The sequence below is a fragment of the Astyanax mexicanus genome, chromosome 8, assembly GCF_023375975.1.
Source record: "Astyanax mexicanus isolate ESR-SI-001 chromosome 8, AstMex3_surface, whole genome shotgun sequence".
NCBI classification, from domain to species: Eukaryota; Metazoa; Chordata; class Actinopteri; order Characiformes; family Acestrorhamphidae; genus Astyanax; species Astyanax mexicanus.
This window is the reverse complement of record NC_064415.1, coordinates 28,074,099-28,097,374: the sequence shown is the minus strand read 5'-3', so window position 1 is coordinate 28,097,374 and position 23,276 is coordinate 28,074,099. Positions and strand designations below refer to the sequence as shown.

Genomic DNA, 23,276 nt, shown 5'->3' with positions numbered 1-23,276 from the left:
ACTTCACTACATTTCAAAGACAAATATCTCTACTCTTTATAAATATCTTACATTTTTTTCTTACTCCACTACATTATTCGAAATCTAAAAAAAAAAAAAAAAAAAACAGAAAGCAAGCACATCAAACAGGTTACAGTATACACTTTTTAACTTGTTTTTACCTGCTGGAACCCTTTTGGCAAGCATACAATTTAATATCAGTATTACAGTGCAAAATGTGTGTAAGAGTACATATATAATGGAATAAATTGTTAAATATAGAAAAGAAAACCCTTTTTGTACACCTGTATTTAAAGCAACATAAAAAAAAAACTTGAATCTAAGTTGCAATTAAACTTAAACTGAAACTTTGCATGTTTGCATTTTTTTTATAGACAATTGGTGTATTCAGTGTTTAGTTTATAATGAGTTTGATAGACTTCAGTGTCAAATTAATGGCATTCTGTAAAAGATGAGTAAACCAAGATTGACACAGGAGACTTTTCACCTAAAATTATTTGACTTGGTTTAAATAAAATAAATACAATAGGATATTTAAACCAGACTATTTTATGGTAATTTTACTCTGTGTCTGAAATGTACCAAATGCTGCCCTGCTTAAAAAATCCAAGTCCAGCTAGTCTTTCAGACAACACATACCCTATGCTGGTAGGCTAGCTCCTGATCAGCACAGGGTTTTCTCTGGATGACCAGCTGCTCTTGAACTAGTTTTTTAGCATGGGTCTGAGGCAGGAAGGCACCCAGCATTGAACTAGCATATCTAGCATTGAACTGTCCATACCTTGGCAACTTTAGGATGTATTGCTCCGTATTGTTTCAGATAGTGATTTTTTTATTTTATTAATAAACTGCCTTGTGTTTCAGGCACAGACTAACTATTTACTATTTATTTGAAGGCAAATAATTTTGTACTTTTGCTCTAGTGGAGATCTAAATGGGGTTGTTCTCCTTTTACTGGGGTAATATTTTAGAAATATCTAATTTAACACAGGTACATACATGGCTGTACAAGGAGTATGCTCGGGGCCTGTGGTTTAGGACACAGACTGTTCAAGTTAGCATTTCTTGTGTTTCAGACACAGACTTAGTATTTAATTTTTTCAAGGCAAATAATTTTGTACTTTTGCTCAAGTGAAGACGTAAAGGAATGCCTTCTACGTTTTTTTTGTTACTGGAGTAATATTTTAGAAATATCCAATTTGACTCAGGTACATGGCTTTACAAGGGGTATTCTAGTGGCTTGTGATTTAGGACACAGCCTGTTTAAGTTTGTATTTCTTGTGTTTCAGACACAGACTTAGTATTTAGCTACGTTTTTTTTTAAGACAAATAATTTTGTACTTTTGCTATAGTGGAGAGCCAAGGGGAGACGCTACGTTTTTTTTACTGGAGTAATATTTTAACTCGGGTACATGGCTGTAAAATGTATATTCTAGTGTTACGTGGTTTGGGACACAGCCTGTTCCTAAAAGTACACCAGCTGCAGGCAGGCAGACCAGTGAGATCAGGTTATGCAATAGCTCACCTTTGTTCATTGGTTCCTTGAAACCCACCCCAGGGAGTGGAGTTTTATTTGAGCAATACAATTAGGAGTTTACTTTACTGCGTTTATTAATTTTAAACTGTTATAAAATGCATTAATAATGTGGGGAAAAAGAAAAAAACAGCGTCAGGTATGCATGAAAATAATTAGCTAGCTGTTAACCTCTGTCATAATGACCCCTGTTAAACCCCTATGTTTTTTTAATAAACAGCTGAATCATTACCGTATTAAATGTGGTATAAAGACTTATTTAGCAAGGGGTTACTTGTTTTGTTGGTGAAACAAGCGTGCAGGGACATATATAAACAGTCAGTGCTGTACATTAGTAATATAATTCTGTATTTATGAAGGCTGACAGGGATAGAAATGTTATAAATGCTATTTTATGAGTTGCGTGTTTTCTCTGTGTTGTATTGTACCTGTGGATTACGGTAAACAGCAGCGCCGCTGCTCGCCTGGCTCTTTAGCTGGGTATCAGAGCAGAACTTCAGGGTTTGGGAGCTGAGCAGGTAACTGAGCTGGTCCTGTTTAAAATAAGCGCTGTGCTGTTTGTGTGAAGTTTGAGGAAACCGTGCTGTAGATGGTAAAGCTGCCTAAGGTTATACAACGTATTTAAACTCTCGTTATTGCGTAAGGTAGTCTGTTAAACGCTAGCTAATGTTAGCTGTGACCGACCGGTGTTCTGCCGAGTTGTGTTACCCATCGGTTTGTGCTACTTAGCGCCTCTGCGCATGCGTTAAACTTTAATTTTTACTGTTTTCTTGTGTTTTTCCTGATAATTTCGTTTTTTCCCCGGGTGCATTGTACAATTTGGACTTACTGCCATCGTTTGCTTGAGTGTTATAACTGAAAAATAGAATAAATAACGATAAAAACGCTTTCTAATTACTATGTATATAACTTTATCCTGATACAGCGATAAGGCTATTCAAATATCATACCGAGACTTAATTTGCGTGCATGTTCTAATATTTTATATTTTACCTTTGAATACACACTGGGGTAGCATAGTTTGACAAGGTTTGTAAATCTCAAAAGTTGTGCTACCTTGTCAAACCGTGCTACACTAGTGTATCTTTACTGTAAAAATACAAAATAGGTACCATATTGCAGCCTGTTCCCAGTAGAAGTCCCAGTAGATGTAGATAGTATATTTGGATATCATAAATCACTGTATCATGATAAGAGATTCATACAAACTGCTTTTGTATTTTTTTGTAAATAATAACTATTGTATTTATTATAATTCATTTACATTTACACGTTTGTCCAATGACAGCGAGTCCAGCTTGTTTAAAGCACAAAAATAGAAATATTACAAAATAAAAACACGAGAAATAAATACAAACTGTAGGTCAGCGCATGCGCAGTGCTTTTAGGAAGCACTATCGGTGGGTAGCAAAACTCGACGGAACACCCCGGCTAGCTGTAGTATCGTTAACGTTAACCGAGAGACTGACAGTGAGTGGGGGAGAGGTCGAGGCTGAGGCTGCGTCCAGAAACTTTTGCTACTCCTCCTCTCCTACTCCTCCTTTCCTACTCCTCCTCTCCTACCCCGGAAGAAGGTGGAGGAATCGAGGAGAGGAGAGGAGGAGGAGGAGGAATGGAGGGAAGGAGCTGTAATTGGGGAAATGGGACAGCTGATCCCTTTTAGATAGGATGTTGAAAACCGTTGAACTGAGCCAATCACAACGCTCACTATCAGCACGTTTCAGAACATTACTATCACACACAGCTAAAAATTCAGATATTCCAATAAAATCCTGTTTACTCCCAGCCGCATTTTTGGCCGCATCTCTGGCCAGTGACTCTGGTAGCCCTGTCTGACCTCAGCCTTATGAGGGATTCAGTTCCTCATCAGTCCCTAAGTTAAAATAAATAAGTAAATAAATTAATTAATTAAAATGATATATATATATATATATATATATATATATATATATATATATATATATATATATATATATATATATATATATATATTATAAATAATATATGTTTTTATATGTATAACATGATACACATAGGGTCATAAATATAGTTTTACTGAGCATACAGTTTATCTAAACTATAAATTATATTACTGCTTTACTGGCTGTTTAATTAGATAAGGAACCTAGTTAATTAATATGTTTATGACGTATATTTGGGCGTTGCCTTCCCCATTTTCGCGTGCTCTGTGGGCGTGGATGCAGTGATGTCATTGGAAAATCCTTAAAAGTCTTCCGGAGTAGGATACACTGATGTAACCTCCGTTGGAAGCCTACTACAGGTGGATTTTAAGCGGCTTCTTTCGTCTCCTACGGTATTCGGACAGGCGGCAAGATGGCGTCACGAAATCAGTTTCCGGGTCACGGAGGAGAGGAGGAGGATCGGTAGGAAAAAGGAGACACTTTTGGGGTTTCTGGACGCAGCCTGAGTCTCCAGTATAGCAGAGTTAACTAAAGCAGCAGCAGGTCGAGTATCATCATCATTATTATTGTTGTATTTACTGAGTAACTGTGTTACTAACTGAATATCTGAGTGTTAGCTAGGTTATTTAGCTAGCGGTGGCTAATGTTTTGTAGGATGAGCTAATGTTAGCATGTAAACTAACTAAGCTAGCTAAGGATAGCTAATCTAACTATTTGGCTAACTAGCTACTGAAGTAACCCCTGAATTAAACCTAGCTATCTAGCTTATTGGATAGATGGTTAACTAGGTTAACTCGGCAACTTTTCCCACTAGTTTGCTGTAGTTTAGGCTGTAAAGATAGAGAAGGTATATTGCCCTCTGTCATTCATTATTTGAGTTTCATTGAATTTGTTTGGTGTATAAGTGAACCTGAGCAGGTGGATGAGGTGGAGTGCTCGTTCAGAGTCCACTTGTAGGAAGCTAAGCTAACCAGCTAGCAAGTAGTAACTACATTATTTACAAGCTATTTTTTTAAAACCTAAAAAAGCACAAGCTGTGCAAACTCAGTGCCTTTATTGATTGGTGTCATGTCATCCACAAGTGTTTTACCATATTACATTGTATTATTCGACATTTTCTTTTTTTTTTTTAATCCAAAACATTATATATCACTGTAATGTAATTACTAGTAAAAATTTTGATTTCAGATATACTAGCTATGGAAATGGTTTTAGAAAATGTAAGTGTGCTGCAGACTCCCATTGACAGCATGCCATATGCACTTAGTTACCAAAAGCTAAAATTCACCCGATTTGCTCCAAAACATAAATGTCAATTACATTTCTGGCAGATTGAAGAAATTGCAAGGAATTGAATTAATAGTCTTTCCACAAAAAGGGGCATAATAATAATAAAACATTACCTTGCCTCCCTATTTAAAAACGACCAGACATTAATTTTGGACTACCCCTTGGTGAAAGATTGTTGACTGATGGACTTGCCTCTAAAACACTCTTAAAGACACTTTGTTGAGTTGACAGACTTTGAGAGGAGGAGCATCATAAAACTGAGAGAAGCAGTATGATTGTTTTAAAGAACTATGCTGCCATCTATAAACCACCATAGCCTTTGTTAACCAAATAATTGTTCGCGACAAATTGATGTTCTGTTTGGGATTCTGCAGAACTCAAATTGGTGTATGGTGGCCTCATTGTGAGCGCTTCTATCCCACCTTTGTTGTGGAGTGTCCCAACTGCTGTTGTTATGGTCTTGGTAGCCATCTCATATGACAATCGGTCAGCCCTATTGGTAATTAACGAGGTTCACTGACAGCTCAGCGATATGTGCAGGACATCCTGTGGTGCCATTTGCTTCCACTCGTAGCAGGGTTTCCAACTGGATTTGTTATTAGGATTATGATTGTCCACACACAGCAAGGGTTTCCTATGGCGTCACATCAATGTCAAATGCCAAGGGCGCAAAAATACCAGGTGAAAATAATTAACCAGTGTATTTTAACATTTTGCGTGTGTAAATGAACTTCTCGTGAGCCCAAATGTGAAACTAGCGAGCAAAAAAAGTGAATTGTGTGTGTGCTGAAGAAAATGTTGCTCTCGAGCTTCATTTTTCTCCTCTCGGGTGCTTTTTTTCCCCTCGCTCACTGTGTCAATTACCTGCTATTAGCTGCAGTTTGTGCTCGACTGAGCTTTTTGCGCTCGAGTTTTGAAAGGGGTGGTTTTGAAAGTTTGGGGGCAGAGTCAGGGGCCCCTCCCTCAGCGAACGCTGTTGGCTGATATCTCCAGGGTCCGTGACAGACCGCATATCTCCACGAGCCGGAAGAGGGCGGGGAAAGAAGAACGGCAGGATAGATAGCTAGCTGGCTATACTAACCTCCAAACAACCCACTCTTCGCCCCGGGTTTACTGCCCGGAGCAACTCTCTTAAAGTTATATTTATTAATATGTTTGTAATTTAGCATTATTATGAAAGACTCCTAACTGAGTGTGGTAGCAATACAAAGAAAATGTATCCACTTTCTGCCTTTTTTACATTAATATGTGATGTACTGTAGTGGATCTCTTTTCCCTTAGCAGTCTTACCATGTTAAGACTGGTGCTTGCCTATCCCAGTGTCAAACTCCCTAAATGGGGAGTGAAGGGAGTATTGTAGCGTAATGTTGTGCAATGTACAGTATGTTACTATGTGACTTTATTGGAGATGAATCTTGTCCTTGTCCTCACATAACCCTCAGTTTTTAAAAAGGCTTTCCAATTAAATGAAAATTAGCCTCATTTTTGAGTATGATCAGATGTTGGAAGGTCCTTTCTTGATTTGCTGTTTTCTAGCTTGTTCTGCAGGATGAAGTTGATTTCCCTGCTTAACTGGTTTACTAGACATTGCTCAAACTGGGCCCCCTTTTAAAGAAAATCTGTAGCACTTTGTTGCACAGTACAGTGGGCATGTGTGCAGTAACATTTACGTGCTTCCTATAGAGATTAAAGTAACTAACTGATTTCAGGTGCTTAATAGTCTCTTGAAAACCTGAACCAGAATTACACCAGTGACTTTTTACTTCACAATCTGGCACCAGGCAGTATAGCCCTGATGAAACTGTGTTGAGAAATAAAGGATACATCTAGACCTTTTGTATTTCATGTATAATTCATCTTTTACAACATCTTTAAGTTAGTTTACAGTTCAGAACAAACTTGAGGTTACATGCCAGCTATATGTCTGATTTGAATTTAATATGAACCAGGAAATGGGTTCAAAATAAGCATTAAAAACCCTGATGTTATCTATAATTGTTATGCCACAGAGCCTCTGGCTCCATCGTGTGACCCATCAGCTGAGATTCAATAACCTCTTCTGTAACTGACTAAACTCCATGCAGACTTTCTCAATACTCAGCTCTTATCTATGGCTGACAGCTAAGGTTTTTAATTCCCATATAAACCCAAATACCAGGATTTAGTATCAGTCGCTGTTCTTTTTAGTTTATATGAGCTTAGCTGTATGATCATAATTTAACATCTTGGGTTTGGCCAGATTTGAAGGTTCTGATTTAAACTTCAGATTTTTCACGTAGCCTGCCCTCTACATAAACTAATGTGAGTGGATAAACTTGACGCCTCTCTGTGTCTGTCTCTCTTTTTTTTTTTCGTTCCTTTTTTAAACTCAATGATGGTGGCCTGTGCTATCTCAGATGGTGTAATCCTGGTTGTCACGTACCAACCCCTGGGTTTTTGGCAGGAAATCAAGGCTTTCATGATAAATAGGGGCAAAAAAGAAGCTAAAATTGTCATTTGCAGACAGAGGTGTCTGTGCCGGGTTGGGAAATTTGGACGGGTATTTTAGATAGCAACATCATATTCGCTGCATAATTGTAGATGTGAGTTTTATGTTTGGTTTTATTAATTAACATTTGGAAATCTTGTTTTCTTTCTCTTGTCTTTTAGGTTGGAAGCCCCATTTCTGAGTGTCTGTTCTGAGACACTATTTTTTATTCATCGGATAACTTGAAGAGTGTCTTTAGAGATGAGTAACCCTTACGCACATATCATTGAGCCTCTGGACCCCAAGAAGCCAGAACATAAGTTCTTCAATCTCACAAAGCTTGGAGACCCCAGATATGGTAAGATATTTACATATTTTGCTTTTTTTAGTAGTTTAATGAATAGTAAAAAACTAAATTGCATTAAACAATCTGACGAAGGACTTACAACATAAAAAGTGTCTCAAGCTTTACCTTGAATTTGGTAACACCTACACATACACTACATCATCATTATTTTAGAATTAATAAAAAGATAAAGGAGAATCAAAAAGGGAATTTACATAATCTGCTGTTCAAATTCAAATGCACTTTTATTTGGTATAGAAATATTATGTAGTCAACAAATATTTTTATATATATGTGTATATATATATATAGATAGGTAGATAGATAGATAGATTCAGTATATCCAATTTCTGAATCAGCTTGTCTGATTTAGCTATTTATAGATAAATGTTTAAGTAAAATTATCATTGTTGTTTTATTCTATAAACTACGAACAACATTTTCCCCAACTTTGTCGTTTAGAGCATTTATTTGCAGAAAATGAAAAATGAAATGACAAACCTGATGCAGAGCTTTTAGACCTCAAATAATGCAAAGTAAACAAGGTTATATTCATAAAGATTTAAAAGTTCAGAAATCAATGTTTGGTGGAATAACCCTGTTTTTTAATCATAGTTTTTATGCTTTTTGGCATGTTTTCCTCCACCAGTCTTACACACTGCTTTTGGATAATTTATGCCACTCCTGGTGCAAACATTCAAGCAGTTCAGCTTGGTATTATTGCCTTGTGATTATCCATCTTCTGCTTGATTATATTCCAGAGTTTTTTTAATTTGGTGGTGGTCTCTTTATTTTTTTTCAGAGCTTTATATATTTCAACACATATTTGTCAAATTAAAAACATATATGCCTGTTAATAATAAAGTGCTCAATAATTCTTGTCTTGTTGTGGTGCCTCACATTATTGATGTAATTATTGCCACAGTTACAGAACGTCCAAGACATTTTGGTTTAGATCTGCCTCTAGGAAAAATAAAGATTCTCAGTCTGTTATTGATTAAAACTCTACATTTCTCTTTTTAGATCAAGCCATTATGATTAACTTTCCTCTGATTAGCTTTTTTTCTTAGACTACTGTTTTTCATCTCTTTCCTGTATGTCTGTCACTCGCTCGAGATGCAGCACTTATTTTGATGCGTTCATCTGATTGACTGAGTAGCATTATGTGTGGTATTTACAGTGCATGGGATTGGTCTGTGAGTTTCCAGTGCTGCTAAACCTGTACTGTAAAGGCCAGAAAATTTACACCAGTTAAAGTAAACACTGTGAAAATCAAATAATTTTCTAAAGGTTATTGGTCATAGGTCTAGGTCCAGATAGGACATCATGTGGGTCTGGCTCTATATCGCAGTCTATCTATTGGTGCCTGTTCCGTTCTACAGTATTTAGTAGAACTTATGTTGCTTGTGTAAGACTGTAGTGTCTTAAAAATAACTTTCATTAGTTTTATGATTTGGGCCCAGTTTTCTGATTTGGAATACACGTCAGATACACACTAGTCAAGGGTTCTTCAATCCTGGCCTTTGTGCCCCTCTGCCCTGCAATGTTATGGCTTTCCCTTCGCCCAGCCCACTAATCAGCTCATTAGCAAGTCTTTTTAGGGATGCAGTTTGTGTGTTAAAGCAGAGAATCCTTTAAAATGTGCTGGACAGGGCGTGCCAGGACCAGGATTGTAGAACATGGCCCTAATCAAGTCCTTTTTCTAATAAACAGAGCGCCTACCTTTCTCCATCCGTGTGTTGCTGGAGTCCGCTGTGAGAAACTGTGATGAGTTCCTGGTGAAGAAGGAGGATGTAGAGAGTATCCTGAATTGGAAGCAGACACAGACTCAGACTGTGGAGGTGCCTTTCCGACCAGCCCGTGTCATTCTGCAGGACTTTACGTAGGTTTAATAACTGCTTAGCATTTCATGATTACCCTGAATTTGTAGCACTTTTTCCCTCATTCTGTATGCTGTATATTTTTGTAATTTGTTGACTGTTTCAGTACATGTATTACATAAGCCAGTAGTGAGCTATCCAATCCTTAACCCTAACAATGTTTTATGTGTACCGCAAGCATCCTTAGCAATTCCAAGTTCTTTATGAGTATTTCTGTCATTGTTTTTACCCTCTCAAATATATGCTTGGCATAATGTTATTTAATAAATGAATATTTAGCAAATACATATTTAGCAAATACCATTTTGTGTTACTTCTTGCTTCTTTTACTGCCTTTTTTTCTTCCAGTCTATGGTTTAGTCTCGTCTGTATAAAGCTATTAAAAAATCCTTTATGCAAACAGTTTTATACTGTACTTTGCCTGCAACTTGTTTCGTATAAGTGAGAGTCTCCTTTTTTCATTACATGCCTTTATGGAGACACTTTGCATTCTACCCTGCGCAAGCAAGCAACAAGCATCCATTCATTTACTATAGGATGGTGAGATTTTATCTGAACGTTATCCAAATGGATTATGACTTGGTCAAGCAACATTCTGCACTGATTGGCCAAATAAATTCTTCAGACCAATCACAGAGACAATCACAGGTCCCCACTTTCTGTTCTGTGAACGATTGATTCATACAAAACTTTTATATATTCCTAGCAATGTTTCTGAACATGACAGAGAGGCTTGTGACATCTGTTTCTTCTTTCCCTGTTTTATTTGATGCCTATTAAGCTCAAATACAGGGACAATTTGGAAAAAATTAAGTGTGAATGAAAGTGGCGGATGGTTCGATAGGTAGCTTGCTAGATTAGCCTCTGTGCTAACCTGCCACACCTATACACACCCAGACAAACAGACAAACTTGGGGCATCAAGCCTGCCAGTGGGAACGCAAAGTTAGACTACAGAGACAAAACAGCTGCTAGATGTTTTCAATACAGAATGCTAGTTTTCTACTTCTGTGAAGTTGTGTATTCTGCCTGTTTATAATAAACATTTTTTTGTTTGTATTTTTTTCAATTTTTACCATTTTTACTATGAACAGCGGTGTCCCTGCAGTGGTGGATTTTGCTGCTATGCGTGATGCTGTAAAGAAATTGGGCGGAGATCCAGAGAAGATCAATCCTGTGTGCCCTGCTGACCTCGTCATCGACCATTCCATTCAAGTAGACTTCAACAGGAAGTATGTTCTCATCATTTTAATAAAAAAAAAAAAGCAAAATATTAATACTCTTACATTTTTACATTTCAGTAGTAGAATAAACCTTTTAAGTGCTAAACTTGCTTTTATTTATCTAAATTTTGCTTTATTTTGGCCTTTTTATTGTAGGTATTGGATATGTCTGAATATGTATAAATAGTAGTATGTTTGAATTCAAGTTCAGCTACAGGTCGCACTGCTCTTAGATGATGAACTTTATACTCATATGTTAGCAAGTGGCCATTTCCCCTCCCCCCTAGCAGTTACCTTTGACCACATGTACACTGTGGCACTTACTGAAATTTGAAAAACTTGGTCTTGGTGTTCTATATCCAAAACAACAGTTTATAGAGGATAAAAAAAACGTTTTCATTGGAAATCCAATGTGAACTTCTATTAGTTAATTTGTCATGAAATTGATGGTATTGTGTATTTACTTTGTAGACATTTACATTTTTCCTAAGAATCAGGCAGAGTGTACTCTGCTGAGTGTGGGTGTATCTAACCTTTTTAAATTGAAATGAAGAAACAGCAGTCTTGCAGTATACGATCATAGTTGTATTTTTTTTTAACAATATCTATGCACAGTAAAATGCCATTTTCTGTTTTTCTGCTATGTTTGAAAGGTTTCTCTGTATGTGACACTCACTATGTGTGTAACAGTTAACACCTACCATTTTACTTTGTATGTATTTGTTTAGAATAATTACAAAACATTTACAAGGCCAATACACAGGAAATGTATATATTTTCTATGCATTTCAGGTCTGACAGCCTTCAAAAAAATCAAGAACTTGAATTTGAAAGAAACAAGGAGCGGTTTGAGTTTTTAAAGGTAGTCTCTCAAATTTTGTTAAACATAAAATTTCTTAACTATGAATTTCAACCATTAGTATTAATCTTGGCTTTCTTGTCCTCAGTGGGGTTCTAAAGCATTCCAGAATATGCGCATAATTCCACCAGGATCAGGAATAGTGCATCAAGTCAACCTTGAGTATCTGGCCAGGGTAGTGTTTCAGCAGGATGGACACTACTATCCAGACAGCCTGGTGGGAACTGATTCTCACACCACCATGATCAATGGCCTTGGAGTGCTGGGTTGGGGTGAGTGTTTCTTAACTTGTGGAGGGACATTATGGCAACCAACGTTGATTGTTTACGAAATGTATTAAAATATAAAAAAAATTGAATATATTAAAATCAGACATGTAGCTGATACTGTTTCTCACCGAAAACTATTTTCTGTGGCATACTTACTAGAGGTTTTAATAATATTATCTGCTCAATCTCTGTGCGCAGGTGTGGGAGGTATTGAAGCAGAGGCAGTTATGCTTGGGCAGCCTATCAGCATGGTGCTTCCAGAGGTCATCGGTTACAGACTTAAGGGCACGCCGAACAAATTCATCACTTCTACTGACATTGTCCTCACTGTCACCAAGGTAACGTGTAATCTTAAATATTCTTCAATGTAGATTTTGGGCCTGTTTAAATGTTGCTTTAACATGCGTTTAATGGGTTTCAATGTGTAAATGAAACACATTTTCTGCATTTGGATACAGTTAGGTGAAAATACAGCTCTGGAAATAAAAATTATGAGTTTCTTTGATTTTATCAAATTGAAAACTAATCTGGAATGTAATCAAGAGAAAGATAGATGGGCAAAATGTATCAAACCAAGCTGAACTGCTACAATGTTTGCACCAGGAGTGGCATAAAGTTATTCAAAACAGTGTGTAAGACTGTTGGAGGAGAACATGCCAAGATGCATAAAAACTGTAAATAAAAACCAGGATCATTCCAGCAAATATTGATTTCTAAACTCTTAAAACTGTATGAATATGAACTTGTTTTCTTTGCATGATTTGAGGTCTGAAAGCTTTGCGTCTTTTTGTTATTTCAGCCATTTCTCATTTTCTGCAAATAAATGCTCTAAATGACAATATTTTTATTTGGAATTTGAGAGAAATGTTGTTTGTAGTTTATAGAATAAAACAACAATGTTCATTTTACTCAGACATATACCTATAAATAGCAAAATCTGAGAAACTGAATCAGAAACAAAAGTGGTCTCTTATTTGTTTCCAGAACTGTATGTCTTTTGCACAAGATATTACTTTTACAAACACTAGTGCGTTTTATTTTTCTGGTAAAGGTGTTATGGCAATGTAAGTTCCTCAAAATGTACCCGATTGCCTTAAGCCAGCCCTTGATTAGATACCTACTGATTACATGCATGATGTAAAACGGAAATCGGATATCATCTGGTACCGCTGAAAACACATGTACTAAAAACAACCTGTACTATTACTATTAATAGTATTACAAAAATAACTCCTCTTTAATCACAAACTAACCAGGTTTCTCCCCTGTTAACGTATCTGTGCAGCACTTGCGTCAGGTTGGTGTGGTGGGAAAGTTTGTGGAATTTTACGGCCCAGGTGTAGCCCAGCTTTCCATTGCTGACCGCGCCACCATTGCCAACATGTGTCCGGAGTATGGAGCCACAGCTGCCTTCTTCCCTGTAGACCACATCAGTATCCAGTATCTTGAACAAACAGGTAGGTTTTAAATCATCTGAAACCCCAATACTTGTTTTGAAGCATTTCCCCCGGAAGTGTTTAACTAAAGTCAAATCTGTGTGTGTATCTTTCCAAGGCCGAGATGTTGAGAAGCTCAGTTACATTTCTCAGTATCTGAAAGCAGTGGGCATGTACAGAGACTACAGCAATGAGACTCAAGATCCAGATTTCACAAAGGTATTGTACCTTTAAGCTCTCACACACCAGGGATATTCCTTACTGGTGTCTAACAGCACAGAGAAAGGGTGTATAAGTGAAAAACAGGCACATGTGACAAGTGTTTGATCTTCTCTCGCAGTGATCTTACTGAGCCACTTTCTGCAGTTTACATATTGCCATAGTTCATGTAATACTTTGGCTTTGTAAAGGACCTCTGGAACTGGAACTTTTCTTTCAATTTATACTTCTGCGCTGAACCTATATCGTAGCCTACGCGTATTCAGCGAGAGTGCAATATGCAGCAGAGGGTATTTATACTTTATACTGCGTGCGCGTATCAGTGGCTCTGCATCACACTGCAGTTTAATGTGCGAAGGCAGAAATGTCTGAGAGGGGACTTGAGGCCCGAAGGACCAATCACAGCTGCGCCTGTCCACATTGCATGACACATAGTTAAATGTGAGATATACTTTGCGAGATCTATCTATCTATCTATCTATCTATCTATGTATCTATCTATCTATATATCTATCTATCTATCTCTCTCTATCTCTATCTCTATCTATCTATCTATCTCTATCTATATCTATCTATCTCTATCTATCTATCTATCTATCTATCTATCTATAAATTAACTTTAAAAGCTGTATATTTTAAAATGACAATTAAGTCAGCTAAACTCCATATTAGCCATGATTAAATCGTTTGTTTTTTCCCCCCTCACTTTACTCTTTTTCTGTCATCTCTCCACCTAGGTTGTTGAACTGGACCTTTGCACAGTCGTCCCTTGCTGCAGTGGTCCAAAGAGGCCGCAGGACAGAGTGGCTGTTTCGGAAATGAAAGAGGACTTTGAGTCTTGCTTAGCAGCCAAGGTACATCACACCCACCTTTAGTACAGAGGCCACTGGGCAGAACATTCCTGATAGCTTAGAGTAATGAGGTTGTCTAGGCATGGTCTAAGCATGCAAACCTATTTAATTATTCTTAGCATTTAAACATCTCAGTTCAACAGATACAAAAGTTGCTCATTAATGCACCACACCACACACATATCAGTCCCACCATTAAAACCACTGATGTCTATGTATTTATATAAATATACACAGTGTAAATGCATGTATGTTTTGTCTTTTGTTTTTATCAATATTAGCAAGGTTTTAAGGGGTTTCAACTGCCACCCGAGCGCCATGATGTTAGTGTGCCATTCCAGTATAATGACGTGGATTACTCTCTTTCTCACGGCTCTGTGGTCATCGCTGCCATCACCAGCTGCACCAACACCAGCAACCCCTCAGTCATGCTAGGTGCAGGTACGGATATCCAAGCCAAAGTTTTGACTGTGTAACCATTAGGGTGTCTATTAGGACTTTTTGTAATTAGTTTTTATCTTGTTTTTTTTCTCAGGTCTGCTGGCTAAAAAGGCCATCGAGCATGGCTTGAGTGTAAAGCCTTATATTAAGACCAGCCTGTCTCCCGGCAGTGGAGTGGTCACTTATTATCTGAAAGAGAGTGGGGTGATGGACTACCTTGTGAAACTAGGGTATGATATAGTTAGTGCTAATTGTTTTTTTGTTTTGTTTTCTTGTAAAATGTAGTAAGAAATGAAAGGATTGTATAACACCACTGCTTGCATAGTAATTATTTTAGAGCATCAGGGGTTGGTTACTCATGAGTTGATTGTGTCTGAGATACAATTAGAAACTTTAAGAAACCTGCCAGCATGTAAACTCTTTAGAATTTAACCATACATGATAATGTAGACTCTCGCCCCGTCCACACAAATCAGGATGCTTTTAGGATGGCATGTATTTGTCTGTATTTTGGCCTCTTGCCAACATGAAAATGTTTTACAAACCTTACGCATTTCTGATTCTGGGAGAATTTGTGATGCCTCCTTTCTTTCTGTATTCTGGGCTACATAGATCATAAAACTACATCATAAAGCTACAAGCAGATATGACTAGATTGCAGATTTTGACATGTATAACTGTAAATACTAATTCCAATATATACATAATGCGTTTTAGAATCTGTAATTTTGTGATTTGCATAGTACATTACATGGGGAGTATTGTGCAATTTGAACACATCTGGGTATTATTTTTTATGTTGTGTTGATGTCCCTCTTTATGAAGCAATATATGTATTTGTTTTCGTTTCTTAAGATGGTAATTTTGAAGAAGAAGAAAAAAAAAACTAAGGGACTAAAATTGTCATTTTTTAAAACATGTATCTGAATACATTTGCATAGGGTCTTAGTGCAATTACAATAATGAATCAAAGAAACTCAAACAAAGAATATGACAAACACTAAGAGAAATACTAATGTAATGATTTGCATAATTACTGGTTGCGTTTGAGTAATTTAAGTGATTTTCTTTTTATACTCTGTCTCCTACTAGTTTTGAGGTGGTTGGTTATGGCTGCATGACCTGCATAGGGAACAGTGGGCCTCTTCCAGATCCAGTTGTGGAGGCCATTACTAAGGTAAATATTTATTTATTTATTTATTTATTGTTATGCTTTATTTTTCCAGTGTGTACTTCCAAGAATCGACATTCATAATATAGTTTTTCTATTACTTCTGATTTCACAATTATCACAATAATAGTTTTTTATCATAAAAAACATACTTGACTTATCTGCAGTCTAATAGCAAATGTAATTTTTTCCATTACGTATATTTTATTGACTATATTCACCCATTCTTCCATTACTGTGAGTTCAGGTATACAACATCTCTTTGCTATGACTTTTTTTGCTTGCAATCAAAAGAATATTCCAGATATATGTATTTGATCCTATTGCTTGAGGACTGATCCCTCCTGAAAATAAAATATCAAATCTCGAGTTCATTTCTAAGTCCAATATTTTTTGTAATATGTAAATATGAGCTTAATTTTGGGCATCCCCAAACTATATGCTAATGTCCAGATTTCTGAAGTTATTTAGGTTAATATTAAACTCCTCTGGTACTGTTGGGTTTCTTTTGTGTAGGTTTTGTTTTTACATGCTGAAACTGTGTATTCTCAGGGAGATCTGGTAGCAGCAGGAGTTCTGTCTGGCAACAGGAATTTTGAGGGTCGTGTTCACCCGAACACTCGCGCCAACTACTTGGCCTCTCCTCCTCTGGTCATTGCCTATGCTATTGCAGGAACAGTGAAGATCGACTTCGAAAAGGAACCCATTGGTAAGTGAGCTCGCCAGGTCATCAAACCTACAGTGTGAGGTTTTAAGATAATAAAAATACATACATAAAATACAAACGATAAGAACAAAATTATTCACATTGCCAACTCAATGTGAACGTGTTACTGACTCGCCACCAAGGTACATCCTGTTCTTTTCACATTTTAAATTTCATTAAATGATTCCAAACCCTAATTGGTTTATGTTATGTAATAAATAATGTGGAAATTGAAAGGCCATTAGATTTTCCAGAATTTGCTAGCACTGAGTAACATTACTGTTGTGTTGGTGCAGCGGTGAGCGCAAACGGAAAGGAGGTTTATTTGAGGGACATCTGGCCTACCCGAGAGGAGATCCAGGCTGTGGAGAGAGAGTTTGTCATCCCTGCTATGTTCAAAGAGGTCTATGAGAAAGTTGAGGTTTGTGAAATAGATTATGGAAATACAGGTTAAGATTTAAATCTTTAAATTAAGTCTTAGTAGTGATTAATTATTTTCATTTTTTGCACTTTTCTTCTAGAAAGTGAATGACCGTTGGAACTCTCTTAATGCTCCCTCTGACAAGCTCTATACCTGGGATGTCAAGTCCACCTACATCAAGTCTCCACCGTTCTTCGATGGATTGGTAACATAATGCCCTGTGATTTTCTATCTCAATAGGAGAAGTCTGTTAAAGCAACAATCAGTACGAAATGAGAACAAGCAAGTGAAATGGCTACAGCAGCACAATGTCCAATGAGAGCGAGAGCTGTCTGACCCACTCGCTTTTTCCCCTATATGAAGCTCACGTGAGTTGCCAGATTTTCACGCATTGGCAAGCGATGATGAGTTGCACTCTATAAGCTGATCAGTGAAACCAGTGTTTGTAATGCTTTTATTGTTTGCACATTATTTTATATGGTACTGGATTTTATATAACACTGTTAGGTTGATACACACTTGACTGCTTTAGCTTTAGTTCCTTTATTCATAGCTCCATGGTAATAAGTTGCCTAGCTATGGTAAACAAACCACACTGAAGCTCAGTCATTACCTGTTTAGTAGAAAAATAGCCAGGTCACCCATTTCCATGGCTGCAGCAAAATGTGCTCTTGTGTTCTATACCTGGTAACCTGATGTGTGGAAATGGGACTGTGGGAATTGAGGTGGGCTGATTCGGAGCATAAGCATAAGCATTTTCGTAATAGCTAATGATGTATCCTGAAGAAAAAAATGATCCTTAATGGGCATTTAAATAGTGTTGTACTTGCATTACAGTACACTAGAGGTTTTTAAAGCTTTTCTCACTTGTATGTATTTCTATGTTTCAGACCAAAGAGCTCCAGCAGCCCAAGTCTATTGTGGATGCATATGTGCTGCTTAATTTGGGAGATTCTGTGACCACAGACCACATCTCTCCTGCTGGAAACATTGCCCGCAACAGTCCTGCTGCTCGCTACCTCACCAGCCGTGGGTGAGGCATTTTAACACAGAAACAGAACTTTATTATTTTAGATTTCTCCAGTTGTTCTACAAAAGATTCAGCTTTCACTATTTAGGTATTAAATGTAATATCTGTATGTGATTCTTTTCTCCCTAGACTGACACCTCGAGAGTTTAACTCCTATGGCTCTCGCCGAGGCAATGATGCCATCATGGCCCGTGGCACATTCGCCAACATTCGCCTCTTGAACAAGTTCCTCAACAAGCAAGCGCCCTCCACCATCTACCTGCCCACAGGAGAGATGGTAAGAGAGTGTGACTGTAATTACTAAAAGGAAATAACAACTATAAAACCAGAAGATTTTTACGGTTGGCAGGTTTGGAATCTGATAGTGTTAACTCTTCACCAACTTGAGTCTTAACTGACTCAACCAGCAGCCAGTAAAAATGGCCCTTAATAAGTATTCAAATTTTATACAAATTTTCCATTCCATTATACAATGTTAGCCATATTGTAGCAACTGGAGTCACAAAGTGTTTTGCTTACTTACCTCCAGCTCTGTATGTAATGTGTGGAGATCATGCTGACCACGGCTTCCAACCCAAAGTTTTTAAAAGTTTATTTATTTATTTACAAATATCAGCACAAACAACAATTTCAGCAAGCTCCTAGGTAAAATAAATCCCATTTATGGTGGTATGTGTGGTCAGAAATCTGGTTATGTAGTGTTTCATGCCCAGTCTTGTAATATGTGCTTTACATTTGTTCAGATTCTATAATCAACAATAAAGTTGTGTAGTGTAATATGACCAGCATGTTTGTAATGTTCTCTGACTTTGAAAGCAGTGTAGTGTATCCAAGTCTTCAGACATGCAACCAGAGTAACACAACTGTGCCTGTAAAAGCTGGTTTTAGTCTTTTTAAACAGTTCTCTTTTTTTTTTTGTTTTTTTTCCCCAATGTTAGACAGACTATTCGCCACCCTTAAGGGTTGGTTGGGGAGGCTTAAATTCTTATCAGATTCTGGAAACAAACTTCCAAACACAAGACAGGACAAATTCTGTTTTTTTTTATCTTTTTTATTATTTTTAGTTCTCAGGGTAAATTGTGTCTGAACTGTTTTAAACTAAGACTGGCTGTCAAACATGTTTCTTTCCAATAGATGGATGTATATGATGCTGCAGAGAAGTACCAACAGGCAGGACACCCTCTGCTGGTGCTGGCTGGTAAAGAGTATGGCTCAGGCAGCTCCAGAGACTGGGCAGCTAAAGGACCATTCCTTCTGGTAAGATGCACTTAGTATATTGAATTAATACTTAATACCTAAAATTTCACAAATCATTTTTTGGCAAAAACATAGATTAATAAGAATATGTAATAAAATATGTAATTTATATGCAGTTATAACCAAGTATATCTCTTATTTTTTATTTTTAATAAATATTGGCTTAATTGAACAGTAACAGTAATGACTAATTACTGACAATTTATCTTATAACTTTACCTATAATGTTTTAAAAATAGGAGTTTGAGTGATATCCCTAGGTTTTACAGTGATGTCTGTTATTTTCAGTCATGAGCAGGAAAAACAGTTTTCATATTTCTTATTATTTCATCTCCTCTCAGGGCATCAAAGCTGTGCTGGCTGAGAGTTATGAGCGTATCCACCGCAGCAACCTGGTGGGTATGGGAGTCATTCCTCTGGAGTATCTTAATGGAGAAACGGCTGATAGTCTGGGGCTTACAGGCAGAGAGCGCTATACTGTGGCCATTCCTCCACAGCTCACACCCAGGATGATTGTTGATATTAAGGTAGATTTAGAATTTATTCAAGCTATTTTTAAATTAACATAAACATCTGTATTACCGATTGTGTTTTTCACAGTAAAGGTGAAATTTGTTCTTTATTCTTTTTGTTTGTCAATTGTGACCGATTTATATTCAGTTTATATCCTCCAATCATGTTAATACTAATATTTAACACAAATTTATCTTATGCGTTTTTCATCTTTTCTTATGCTTCTTCATAGCATGACTACATTTTTTTAGAGAACTAGCATGTGGATCCACATAGCTTCCAGATCAACAAGAAAAAAAAATCACCTTTAATTTTTTAAAAATAAAAGCAGTCTGATCAGTTGCCTGATTTGTATGGAACAAAGATGATATTGTTGCTGTGGCCAAAAAACACCCCAAAAACCTGTATCTTTATATAATCTATAGTATCAGGCATTGTTCTTTACTTAAAGAAAATAACTAAAATAACTAATGTTATTAAAAGTTAAGGTTTATTATTTTTATTGTAAAGTTGCCAAATAGGCTATGTAGGGGTTTTGCATGAAGGTGGCGATATATTTTAAATAAACAATGTCCTTTTTGTTTGCAGTTCAGTTTATATGGTTGTTCTTCAGTTGGTTTTCCAATGGTATTGTTTAGAATGTTTTGATTTAGTTTTTTGTTACTTTAACAGGACCTTCATTGTTCTCCTAAAATGCTATGAGTTTAAAATTTATAGTGGTTAGTGCCAACATGTAACCTGTAATCTGTTTTCTTTCTCCTCAGTTGGACACAGGAAAGACATTCCAGGCGAGAATGCGTTTTGACACCGACGTGGAGCTCACTTACTTTCATCATGGTGGGATCCTCAATTACATGATTCACAAGATGACCGACAACTAAAGTACACCTCATTCCCTTCCTGTGCAGTTGGCAGGCTGAAAGAGAGTATTCCTCGTCCACAGACTGATTCTTGTTTTTCACCTCAGTTTTTTCTTTTTTGTTTTCTTTTGGAAAAGCAAACTGATTTTTTTGCCGGTTTACATATAGTATTGTTTGGTCAGTTTTTTGTTAGTCTGAACTCAGTCTAAACGATTGTTAAAAATCAAAGTCTGAAATGCTTAAGTAATTCATATCACAGATACACTAAATACTGTAAGGCATGTTTTTGTGATTCAGGTGTAGTGGAGGTGATGGTGATGGTTAGGCTAGTCATTGGATGAATCCTGTAGTAACACAATTAGACTCTTGCAGCACTGTGTCTGACTGACTAGAGCCAAAAGACTGTAGCTTTAGTGTTTTTGAGCAGGGCCCCTAATCCAAAGAGCTTAATGTGGTTACTTGGGCACTACACTGGACACAAAGAAAAGAATCATTAGATTTTATTAACAGAGCGACAGATCAAGGTGTGCTCCCATCTACCAGCATTGTAGCTTCAGTGTTGCCAAACATTTAGCTTTCATCTTCTCTACTCCAGTGTCTCATGCATTAATTTAGCTTTAAAATAATGTGTTTATAATTACTGTAATAACTTATTTTGCTTGGCAAATTCATCACTTAAAGGTTAAACATGTTTGTAACAAATGTGACAAAATCTTACTGGTGTGGAAATATTTGCTTTTTTCCATCCAAAGTAACTATGGAAAGAATGAAGTTTTGGTACTTACTGGGTCTAGTCTTTACTTCCTGTTGATCATTTTTAGTATTTTTAGCTAGTTAAGTAATATTATACAAGTAAAGGCAACTGATCGTTTACTGATCACTTACCATTGGCTGACCGTTAAGACTGAAATGTTCATTTGTTATGGGTAAATCAGTGTACTGCGTGCTGTAAATGAAATCAAATACTCTGTGACTGTAATATTTAGATCAATGAAAGTGCCTATGACAAACTGTATATGTTGTTCTCTTTAGACATGCACTTAGGCAATATCATTCCAGACCATAAATATGCACTTTTCCATCATTTCTGTTGTTGATAGTCAAAATATTTTGAGCCATTCCTGTACAGTAGCTGCTTTTCTTTCTGTAAGTTAAGTAAACTTTTGGAGTAACATGGAACTGAGATACTGAGTAAATAAGCCATTTACCAATACTATACAATTATATTAATATCAAAGTCAAAATCATATCTCGATTAACCATGGTGAATGTTAATGGGAAAACAAGGGAATCATGTTTGGAAGTTGTCAGTTATTTGCAAATGACTGATATCAAGATATAAATTAATGATTTTTAGATGCTTTTTTGAGATACCAAATCTTTCTGTGGATAAACTTACACACACATATGATGTTGATGTCCAATGTAAAGCTCTTCTCATAATGCATTCAATTTGTAAACTGTTTGTCACTAGTCAAATAATGTTTTAGTCAAATAAAGTGTTTGATTAATAAAATCAAATGAACATCTACATCTGGGCCCATTGACACTTTTAGTATAATTTGGATATTGTAATAACATTCATACAAAGTGGAAGTTAATTGAACTTCATTTAAATTAATAGTTTTCTATGTATTGACTAACTGTACTCAAAAAAAACAATCTCCCTGGATGATGATGATGAGAGCTTTTTGTGGACTGGTGTGCTTTAGAGAAAGTTTAACTAGAGCTAAATGTGTTGAAGGAGAATTTAATAAATGGAACTGGAGGAACTGAAAAGAAAATCTGGGTATTTGTTTCATCATTTCAGGCAGTTCTCACTGTAGTTTCAGCTTAAAGTTAAAAAAAAAAAAGAAATCTTGAACCAGTGGATTTTTAGATGGATGGGTGGATGGATACTTTATTGATCCAGAAGGAAGTTTAGGAATCCAGCAGAAACAACATAATACAATAAGAAATATATTCAACATAAATAAAACACAGAATAATAGAATATATATATAAGGGTATAAAAAACATTCCTTTCCCCTTGGCTATTTTTAATATTAAAGCTACATTCTGTAGGAAATGAGGGCGAGTGTGTGAAATGGCTACAGCAGTTCAAAACACCACAGACAGTTGCCTGCCCCGCCCACTCCTCCCCAAACACGATGATCACCAATATTTAATAATATTTTAGTTATGAATTTAAAATAATAAATCTACTGTGTACCCCATAAATTCATGTTTCCTAACAAATTGAAAGAAATCAATTTAAAATATGTGGATTTACAAGGATTTTATCCTTGTAATGTTCTTGTCAATTATTTAAAAAAATATTTCTCTACAATGTTCCTTTTGCTTCTCAGCTTTGGAAAATAAAACTCACATATTTTGTACTTGCACTCTCTCACAGGACTTTTGGAAGGAGGTCTCTTTAATGATATTTACGTCCTTGCACAAATGTATTACTGTACATTACCTGATGGTCTTCTTACCACACTTTGATACTAACTCAAAGTCACCTAAAAAAAGTTTAACCAACATTTTTACTCAGTGGGTTAAGGGTGACACTCATTTTTACCACTGCATCTGCAGAAACA

The 23,276-nt window shown here is 36.5% G+C and overlaps 1 protein-coding gene across 2 annotated transcripts; it reads left to right on the top strand.

The window, feature by feature from the left end:
• Positions 1-1,958: 1,958 nt before the first annotated feature.
• aco1 (aconitase 1, soluble) lies at positions 1,959-22,478 on the top strand. Of its 2 annotated transcripts, XM_007255187.4 has the most exons (22): positions 2,933-3,031; positions 3,964-3,999; positions 7,396-7,571; positions 9,273-9,441; positions 10,533-10,670; positions 11,454-11,523; positions 11,609-11,792; positions 11,988-12,127; positions 13,075-13,246; positions 13,344-13,444; positions 14,182-14,298; positions 14,577-14,736; positions 14,831-14,966; positions 15,829-15,913; positions 16,460-16,616; positions 16,910-17,034; positions 17,135-17,239; positions 17,925-18,067; positions 18,194-18,341; positions 19,199-19,321; positions 19,663-19,848; positions 20,599-22,478. In XM_007255187.4, the coding sequence occupies exons 3-22, from the start codon at positions 7,475-7,477 to the stop codon at positions 20,713-20,715; spliced, it is 2,673 nt and encodes an 890-aa protein (XP_007255249.3). In that variant the 5' UTR covers positions 2,933-3,031; positions 3,964-3,999; positions 7,396-7,474; the 3' UTR covers positions 20,716-22,478. The 2 variants fall into 2 exon arrangements, with proteins under 2 accessions (XP_049338441.1, XP_007255249.3); XM_049482484.1 differs by lacking the exons at positions 2,933-3,031; positions 3,964-3,999 and adding an exon at positions 1,959-2,052.
• The last annotated feature ends 798 nt before the right edge of the window (positions 22,479-23,276 follow it).

Excerpts from the sequence above, each read along its gene's own strand:
- aco1 (XM_049482484.1), top strand. The coding sequence starts at position 7,475 with ATGAGTAACCCTTACGCACATATCATTGAGCCTCTGGACCCCAAGAAG. Across the intron at positions 15,914-16,459 it reads TTGTGGAGGCCATTACTAAG|GGAGATCTGGTAGCAGCAGG; the intron begins GTAAATATTTAT and ends GTGTATTCTCAG. Across the intron at positions 16,617-16,909 it reads CTTCGAAAAGGAACCCATTG|CGGTGAGCGCAAACGGAAAG; the intron begins GTAAGTGAGCTC and ends GTGTTGGTGCAG.